Raw genomic sequence first — 9,704 nt, forward strand, 5'->3', positions numbered from 1 at the left:
CTAGAGTCGAAGATCGACAAACTCGATTGCTTCCTAAATGATTTGGAGGAAGGGCTGGATCACGAGCGCGGTAAGCGTCGCTCGTTAAAGCACAGAGTGCAGACTCATCATATCGAACGGTTAGAAGACCGTTCGAAGATTGCGTACTCCATGTTGGAGTACGAACGAAATTATCACGATCCTCGTGATGAACTGTCGTCGGCTCATCGCGGTTTCGAAGATCTACGGACCCGACACGAGAATCTCCAGATTCAGCATGAGACTCTGGTTCGTGACCACAAGAATCTATTAGGGATTGTTGTAAAGGGTGGTCAGATCCGTCCTCGGAAGAAACCGCATACTGATGGTACGGGCGGAGCCGACCAACGTAAAACGTAGGATGCGGTCGCATCTTACGTAGCAACTCTATTATGTACGCATTGCCTTTGCGATGCAGTACACGGAATGGCCCAATGAATTTGGGTAGGAGTTTACTGCTACCCACATTAGTGACTACACGCTTAGGTAAGTTTACCGTAGAGAGTAAAACTAGGTCATTAACTTTAAAAGAAAGAACGTTTGCTCTTCCATGTTTGTCTGCGTTCCGTTTCTGATGGGCCACTGCGTTAGCAATGGAATCCTGAACGAAACGGATTATTGATTCTCGAGTTAGCAGAAATTCTTCTGCTAACTCATTTGTTTTGTTTTTTTCAGTACGCTTTGTGCGTACTACCATGAGATCATTCTCATCTTCGATGTCGATTTCTTTGACATCACTCGCGTCGTTGTTAATTTCGCTGCGTGATGAGCATGAGCCAAAATTGGTTTTGCTCGTGCAAGTCCACCGCCGCTTAAACGAGAGGATCCCTCTGATTGGCTGGGTATGCGAGGATGGCGTAAGCCATTCACAAAGAACGGCGTATGCGTTGCAGACGCATGCACCGAATTATTGATGGCGAATTCGACCATCAGTAAAAACTCGCTGTAAATCGGATACTATTGGACGTAACCTTGAAGCATCTCTTCGAGGACGCGATTTACGCGTTCTGTTTAAACATCCGTTTCTGGGAGATCGGATGTTGACATAGTTAGCCGTGTTCCGAGAGATCGGAACACGGATTGCCAGAACGCCGCCGTGAATCTCGGATCTCTATCCGAGACTAATTCACGGGGTAACCCATGGAGTTTGAATACCGTGTCGATAAAGACACGGGCACATCCCGGAGCCGTAATCGACTTTGGTACTGCAGCAAGATGTACCATCTTGCTGAATCTGTCTACAAAAACAAGGATTCCATTGTATTTGTGATCGTCTTTGGGAAATCCGAAGACGAAGTCCATAGATACGGACTGCCAACACTCTACCAGAAGTGGTAGATGTTGGAGAGGCGCAAGGGATGAAGGGCTAGGCTTCACCCGTTGACATACCTCGCAAGCACCAATGTACTTGCACACGAACTGATACTGGCGGGGCCAGTAAAAGTCGCGACTTACTGTGAGAAAAGTTTTATCACGTCCACGATGCCCACTTGTTGGAGCATCGTGACACTCATACATGATGCGCAAGCGCAAATTATTGTGAGTCGGGACGACGACACGTGGAGTGTCGCCGGCAACGTTAATACAATAAGCCGTTACGTGTTGTGTATCGATCGGATGACGATCGATATAAAGCCGGTAAATTTTTATAAGACTTTTCGGATGGATTCATTAAATGATCCATCAAACATAGAAGGTCCTTATCTTCTGTGTAGGCTTTCTTTATGTCATCAACTAAGGTTGATGACGGAACACTCGTAGTGAGTGTTGCAACAGTAAGATCACTTTCACTGTTGGGGTGCACTGCTGACTCGAAATCGGGTCGGCGTGATAACGCATCAGCGACGACATTAAGTCGTCCTGGTTTAAATTTGATGGAAAAATTATACTCCGCGAAGAAGGATAGCCCATTCGCCATTCTTTGCGAGAGGGGTGGGCTATTCACGGCCGTGCGTAATGATGTATGGTCCGTATATACGATGAACGCTCTATCCCCGAGGAGATAGACCCTAAATTTAGCCAATGCATATTTCATGGCAAGGAGTTCCTTGTCATGCACTGGGTAATTGCGTTCAGCTGGTTGCAGCTGACGCGATTGGTAACAGACGACGCGCTCCGCGCCGTCTGTGACATATTGCGTTAACGCACAGCCGAATGCAAAATCGCTGGCGTCAGGGACGACATGAAAAGGTCGATCTCGGTCTGCAATCGCCAGGATTGGCGATTGCATCCAGCTTTTCTTAATATCATCGAAGGAAAGCTGACAATCAGGGTTCCATGACAACTTTACGTTTTTTCTTCAACAAAGAAGAAAGATATACTGTCATTTTAGCACAAGTACGTGAGTACTTGTGCAAAAATGCCGCTAAACGAGGAACTGTTTTAGTCCCTTACATCGACTGGTACAAGCCAGTCGGTGATCGCCTTGATCTTTTTCTGAATCGCGGCATTCACCGTGTTTACCCACGATGCACCCAAGAAGAGGTATTTCGCTTGCAGCGAATATACATTTCTGCATGCAACTTGTGCTTACGCATAAGGGTAAGAACCTTTCGGACGTGGATACGATGAACTTCAACATCCGGCGTTCCGTTCATGGGTCTGCTATGAACGAAGTCGTCATCATAATAGCTCGGTACAAAATCCCGCCCCGATCTCAATAGATTGGTTACACGTTTGTCAAATGTCGCAGGGGCATTACTAAACCCCTGTGGCATGACTAGCCACTCCCATAGCATACTACTTGGGGGTGATTACTGCTGTGAGCGGAATATCTTGTTCACGCACAAGGATCTGATAGAATCCATCCAGCAGATTCATTGACGAAAAGATAGTACTCTTTGACATGCCATCAATGATTACATATTTTCGTGGTATCGGCGTTTGAGCCGGTACAGTTGCAGTATTCAGTTTATTGAATGCATGCACTATCCGCCAACCTCCTGTTGCATTGCGCACACAGAAGGTTGTAGAGCTATGTGGGAAAGTTGATTCCCTCACATGGCCCGCTGCTAAGCATTCGGCAAAGAATTTGTCGATCGCTATTACTTGTTCACGACGCAACGGCAATTGATTCATACCACAGTATTTCGAACCTGGGATAAGGTCGATTTCGTGTCGAGTGCCTTTGTCGTTAGGCAACTCGCACGGTACTGATTCAGGGAAGACATCCTAAAATTCAACTAAATCTTTATGCATATGGGTTGTTTTCAAAGACTCCCAGGATCGGGACGTAAAACGTATAATCCGAATCTTCTCATTCAGGACACTTTCGTTTATCGATGAGCTATTGAGAATCCGTTCGTTCTCAAGAAATACGATTGCCGACCGAATATTGGCCACGTTGTCGTCATCTGTGACAAGTAGGCAGATCTGCTTGACTTTACTACTACGCAGATCAGCAAAAACCGTTTCGATTATAGCGTTGGCAATCGAGTTATCTCCGAAGTTAACTTCGGAGGCGCTAATAGATCAAGTGTATAAGCGCCTACACTTGATCCATTGTTTACTAAGACATTGATTGTCTCAGTTTCTTCTTTGGAACTTATTTCCAAAGGTACCTGGGAACCTTAGACCACAGGTTTCCGGGGACTTCTTCTCTCAGAAATTATTTGGTGAATATCCTCCCCAACATCCTCTAGCTGTGGTTGCGCTACCACAGCGATATCCTTCACGATCGACTCTCCAGTCGAGCAAGGACTTTCGCACTCTCTCTTATAGACGGGCGTTCCAAATTCTCTTGGATGTTGCTTTTCAAGAAAGCATCCTTGTTTCGTACCTCTTAACTTATTCGAGTGGTTGAACTTCGACGCTGCCTGTGCTTGTGCACTTCCGTCAATAACTATGTCCACGTCACAATAGCGGACCTTCGATGTTGCATTTGCTCGTGCACAGCCGTCGGGATCTAACTCCACAATGTGCTGGGTATTCACACTGAGGTCTTGTGCAGTCATGCTAACGACCGAACCACAAGTGAGGCCATCGCACTCACTCGTACGACATCCACACGCCTGTAACGCTCAAAGACGTTCATTAGTTGGCCATGATGAACGAGAGACAATTATTAAATTGTTCTAGAAGGGACAACAGCATTGTGAAGCGAACCACCTGCTGACTTGCCGTATTCCCAAGCCTGCGTACGGAAGAATATGCACTAAGATGCACAAGGTCATGGTTTTGAGCACCATTATCTATCTCCAACTTCCAAGCTCTTTGCTTTAAAGTGACTTGGAAAGGATAGTTCAAGCACTTATGGCTTCGCTTACTTGAATTTTCGGGACGGTCTGGGTCATGATGGGATACCAGCATTCTTGTATTTAAAAAAATCTTTACTTGCACTTCGTTCTAGGACGGTTCCAACTTTTCTAAACCGCGCAAAAAAGTCAATGGAAAGCCGTCAGATAACGCCGCAGTTGGTGATCGTGCACGGAGAGTTTGGCGTTGATCTATGTAATGCAATGTGATACGCTGTAATTCAGAAATTAAATTGACTAAAAACTGCATGAAGTGAGTTTAGAAATTCTCTTCCTAAAATGTGGTTTTACTCTTTTTAAACCCATACGGCAATTTTTCGTTCAATAGTAGTAATTGTCCCGTCCTATCCTATATATTGATGTTTTGTCCTCTTTTTTAGCGCTCAGACTCATGTTTACGAGGAACTTTGCCACACTATTTCTTTCGCCTCTTTAAACATCACAACGACACATGTCACATTATCGGTCGACCGCTGATGAAAAATGGCATACTCAATAAGCGCCTACACAAAGAAAAACGAGAGAGAATCGCGCCATTAATCCACCACAAGCATCATCTAGCACAATCCACTCACTCACACACCTCAACAGCCCGTTGCACATCTTTCAATTCGACAAGTTTTCGACGAACAAAATCCACAGCTTCTTGATCTTTCAACACATCATACAATCCGTCACTTGCGAGCATCACAAACTCGCACTCGTCTGTTAATTCCGTGACGGTAAACTCTGGCGTCGGAATCACTAATGGACCTTTTAAAATATCGTTGGGATTCACCGGTAATTCCTGCGAATTGTACTCGTTCCGTGCTTTCGTGTCAATGTCATCGACCAAAGGCTCGACGAGATCAAACGACTTGAAAGGGGCGTCGCCAAAGGCACGCGAGACGGCCAATTCGCCCATAATACGTCCGTGAATCACAAAGCCGCCAGTCTCTCGAATCCGCTGCGCTTCGTCCGTTCGACTGGGTTTATGATCATTTGAAAGTCGTTCAGCTGTGCCATTGCGACTCAAGACAGTGCGCGAGTCTCCAACGTTGGCCACAAAGAGATACTTGCCCGCCACAAAGACTGTCGTGGCCGTGCTTCCAGCTTGCGGACGATCCGAGGTCCTTAAAAATTCTTCATCCGTACGTTCAAACGCATTGGTCAAGCGCTTCATGATGATTGATTGCAATTCCTCAATTGTCATTGTTAGTAAAGGTTTCAATTCACTCGTGTGCATGAAAAACGCGGTAATGAGGCTATGGTGGAGCACGTCACTCAAAAACGAAGATGCTTCGTCACCGCCATGGCCGTCATAGACAGCAAAGAATGACTGGGGATGCAATCCCAAACGACTTAATGGTTCAATACACAAGTCTTGAATAATCGTATGCGCGTCTTCCATATGTTTACGAGCGCCCATGTCGGCATGCGCTCCAAAGTCAAACCGATTGACAGTTAAACACGTTTGTGCCACGAGTAAATCGTCGCCAATTTCCAGTCGATAGGGTTCTTGATAACTTCCCACGAGTTTCATAAATGTCCCATTCGTCGAGTTTAAATCAATCAAATAAAATTGATTCGTCAATTCATCAAACCAAATTGCAGCATGTTTTCGAGAGAGTTCCCCATCACTTGTATGGATTTGATTCTCCGCAGATCGACCAATTCCTGCACCTTCTTGTGTAATCACAAACTCCGTGCCAGCTAATTTGCCACTTAATGCCGAGACCGTAAGACTTGGCAATTCTTCGTGAAACGATGTAACAAGAAAATCCGATTTTCCAACTCGAAATGCCACGTGAGGCTCGAGAGGCCATTGCATACGATCGCCCATATTTTCGTCATTTGCTTGGGTTTCCACGGGACTTAACCGCACAAACGTGTCCCCATTTGCTTGGTCGCCATTGACTAAATAGAAACGCCCGTGACTATACAGCACACGTGCGTGGTCGGTCTCTGCAAGGAGTGTATCGGCAGGTATACTTGCAATATTCTCACAAGTTTGGCCAATACCGCCTCCTTTCTCATCAAACGTAAAGCTTGTGACGGTATCTTCTTCGGTAAACGCCGTCATTTTAAGCACCACGTGGGTCCATGTGTGTTCGAGATACAAAGGCACTGGATCGTCTTCGACTTGGTCAGTAGCGAGATGATCGTCTATTTTGACCGATTCAGGCACGGAAGGCATTTCTTTCGAGTCATAAAGCTTGTCGTTTTCAACAATCGCGTTGCTGCTAGACGCATTATTGCCGGTAGGAGTACTATCGTTCTCCTTTGTCGGTGGTACATAGCTCCCGATACTGCTAGTATTGGAGCGAAGAAGGCGATGAACGCCTGATGTGCGGGCCCGTTGGAAAGAACTCGCTAATCGGACATCGGATTCTACGTGTTACAACGCGTATTAGTGTCTAAAGTCGCATCATGGCACGAAAAAGGACTGCAACATGGCCACGTACGTGGCGGTTCTAATCGCAAATGAGTCGAACGTCGACGATCCGGGTCATTCTCGTGTTTCCGTACCACTACAAACCACACGATATTGTCACAAAGGAAGAGAGTGTGCTTTAAATGGCCACACGATGTCACGTGCCTTGCATCTTGAGCGTCTGGACATCCTGCGCGTCCGCCATGGCGCGTCTTCTAGCGTGATGTTCTCGGTATTAAATCTACTCGTGGCAACACGAGAGATTCGGCGGTTTGATACTGAATCTTGCAATACGTTGCAAAGAATTGGCACTTGCGTACTAAACGCGCCCCACGAGGCGTAACAACGAGCCAAAGAAGAGTTGCAAGGTCTGCCAAGGGGCGAGGATGTCTCTGCCACTGCGGAACGAGATCGGACGCACTTGGTGTACATCACATCAGTCGGTTGTTTTTATTTTTTTTAAAGAAAACCTTTCAATCTATATATTAATTTGTTTTTCACGAACAATGAAAAATTCGCAATTTAAATACAAATTTACAGGAATACAATCGCCAAAAGTATAAATTAATTTGAATTCCATTTTGACAGACATCCGTAGGTTTACACACAACCATGGACAAACTTTTGAGGGACATTAAAATTGGTCAGGACTCGTAAGTCGCTCAATAGTATGAAGCGTCCGTAAATCGAGAATCTTTGGTCCGATAAAACGAAGACGCGTCATGATTGCTACTATCCCCTCGTCGGCGGGGTGCACCAGATGCCTCAAACTCGCTAAAGCCGCTGCTTTGAAAACTCGGGTCGCCATTGTAGTGGCTCTGGTCGTAATTACTATTCGTGGCCGCAAAACTCTCGTCGCCCATATATCTGCTCTCATCTGCCGTGGACATGCGGTATTCTGTCTGGCCGGACGCTTGAAAGCGCGTTTGGCCGTGATAATCACTTGCTGACGTCGATCGCGAGTCTTTGGGTTCAAAAAACGACTCGTCCAAAGACAAATCCGGTCGCTTTGTCGTCTTTTTCGACCCTTTTTGACCCATTCCATGCCATCCATTCGACAGATCTTGAATCGAATCGCCCCCAAAATCGCTCTCGTCCTCGGAAGCAAGATCCTCTCGATGTCGACTGTCATACTTTGATTGAAAGTGATTCCCCGAGTGACCAGAGCTATACATACTTTGACCATAAAACGACGACGACTGGGACGAGTATTGCGAATACTGACTCGTACCGTGTGAAGAATTTGTTTGCGCCATTGGTGGCAAGGACATTTGAGAATGCGCTAAAGCGATTTGGCTTCGTGGTGTCAACATGTCGAGGTTTGGATCATTGTACGTAAGTCGACCTCCATCGTGATCGTAAGGCTCCTGATCGAATTGGCTATTGCCAGGATTTGGCGGGTAATTGTCGTCACTAAACCCTGTTGGCGACATGTTGTGATTCTGATGATAATTTGCCGCCACTGTTGACGCTTGAGCCACGCCTTGAGTGTGATCGTGACGTCCTCTTTCAAGACCAGGGTCGTCGTCTTGGACCAGTTGATTGGTTTTCTTGTATACAAAGAGGGCGACCAGTAACACAAGCGCAATCGCGCCTGCCATCATTAAACCAAGCATTAACGTATTTGATGCAGTACTCGTGGCATTCGATGCTGCATCAGCTAATACGGACGCCGCGGCCGACGGCGATCCAGACGACGAAGATGATCGCGACGTATCTGCTTCTTGCTTTGAATCCGTACCATTGTCGGATAAATTGTCTTGTTTCGTAGTCTTGTCACTTGTTTTACTTGTCTTTAAATCGACTGTATTTGATTCGAGAGTCTCTTGAATCGTACTGGCATCCTTCTTCGTAGGAGGTTTCAAAGTCTGTTGGGTCTCGTTTAAATCACTTTTAGAGCCTACACTGGCATCGTCGTCCGATCCAGACTCGGGATCGATGATTTGTTTCCTCACTTTTAAAGAAATTGATTTCGGTGGTGCATTTGGCACGGGTTTCGACTCCTCTGGCTTGATTTCAACTTCAGTTGGAGGACTGGAGGTTGGCTTGTCAAAATTAGCATTGCTGTCAGCCGTGGGGATGGCGTCGGACACAGGCGCTGTCTGTTGAAGAAGTGGGGACCTTGTAAACGTAACCTCCGTGGTCTCGTCCTTTGGCTTTACCACACCAGTCGCTTTGTCTCGATTGGCGTCGCGCTTTGCAGGATCGACGGGTTTGTTAACAGGTAAAGGTTTGTCGGTAGCATCTACGTCCTTATTATTCACTCCCGGGGAAGCACTTGTCAAAGGCGCCCGTGTACTTGGTGCGTCGGTTGGTTTTAAAACCTCGGGCGTCGGTGTCGAGGGCTCTGCTGGTTCCGACGAGTCCGACGATGCATTCTGGTCAAGCAACCATGGCCGTTCTGGTCGTTGCGTCGCCAACGTTGGAACACGTCCATTATTGAGATCCTCTTTAAAATTCAAGACCGTTTCTGGATCCCCATCGCGACTTTGCACTGCAAAAATCTGTGCATTGGCCTGTGAATTCATGAGCAGTACCACCAGCACGAATCTGAGCCACCGTCGGTGGACCTGCATTGTCCAGCCTCCGGAGCCCGAAGCGTCACGCCAGCGCAACTTTCCTGGAATCTGCGCTGAAGGTTCGATAAAAACAGCTCTATTGTTCCCTGCACCAAAGTCTTGCGTAACCCTCTTGCCGGAATCAATAGCAGTCCACTTACTTGCCACTATCAATTCAAAACGAGGTTGATCACGTGACAAGGCAAACTGTAGGAGTCGTTATTTTGAGCTTGTGCGGCACTGTGCCTTTAGCCGCATAAGAGTCAGATGTAAAAAACTCGCGAGTTGCCCGTGTCATGCACACACATGTCTTGGTTCTGCACCGACGTTCTTGGAAAAAGCAATCATCGAGAACAGCTGTCGGCGCCAGTCTCGACCAATTGATACATACGGCAAGCGGCGGAATATCCGATCGCGTGATTTGTGCGTATTTGGCGTGAAACTTGGTCGCTCTCTGAGCTC

The 9,704-nt window shown here is 46.7% G+C and overlaps 2 protein-coding genes across 2 annotated transcripts; both read right to left on the reverse strand.

Annotated features, from left to right (window-relative positions):
- Positions 1 to 4,485: 4,485 nt before the first annotated feature.
- Positions 4,486 to 7,116, reverse strand: CCR75_006990 (uncharacterized protein; the record flags this gene model as incomplete). The annotated part of the gene is made up of 4 exons (XM_067965054.1): positions 4,486 to 4,774; positions 4,855 to 6,641; positions 6,716 to 6,781; positions 6,846 to 7,116. The coding sequence occupies 4 exons, from the start codon at positions 7,114 to 7,116 to the stop codon at positions 4,667 to 4,669; spliced, it is 2,232 nt and encodes a 743-aa protein (XP_067821769.1). The 3' UTR covers positions 4,486 to 4,666.
- Positions 7,117 to 7,346: 230 nt separating this feature from the next.
- On the reverse strand, positions 7,347 to 9,260 carry CCR75_006991 (uncharacterized protein; the record flags this gene model as incomplete). The annotated part of the gene is made up of 1 exon (XM_067965055.1): positions 7,347 to 9,260. The coding sequence occupies one exon, from the start codon at positions 9,258 to 9,260 to the stop codon at positions 7,347 to 7,349; it is 1,914 nt and encodes a 637-aa protein (XP_067821768.1).
- Positions 9,261 to 9,704: the final 444 nt, after the last annotated feature.

This window comes from Bremia lactucae (genome assembly GCF_004359215.1).
Source record: "Bremia lactucae strain SF5 chromosome Unknown BlacSF5_NotPlaced_18_SHOA01000004.1_1233567bp, whole genome shotgun sequence".
Lineage (NCBI taxonomy): Eukaryota > Oomycota > Peronosporomycetes > Peronosporales > Peronosporaceae > Bremia > Bremia lactucae.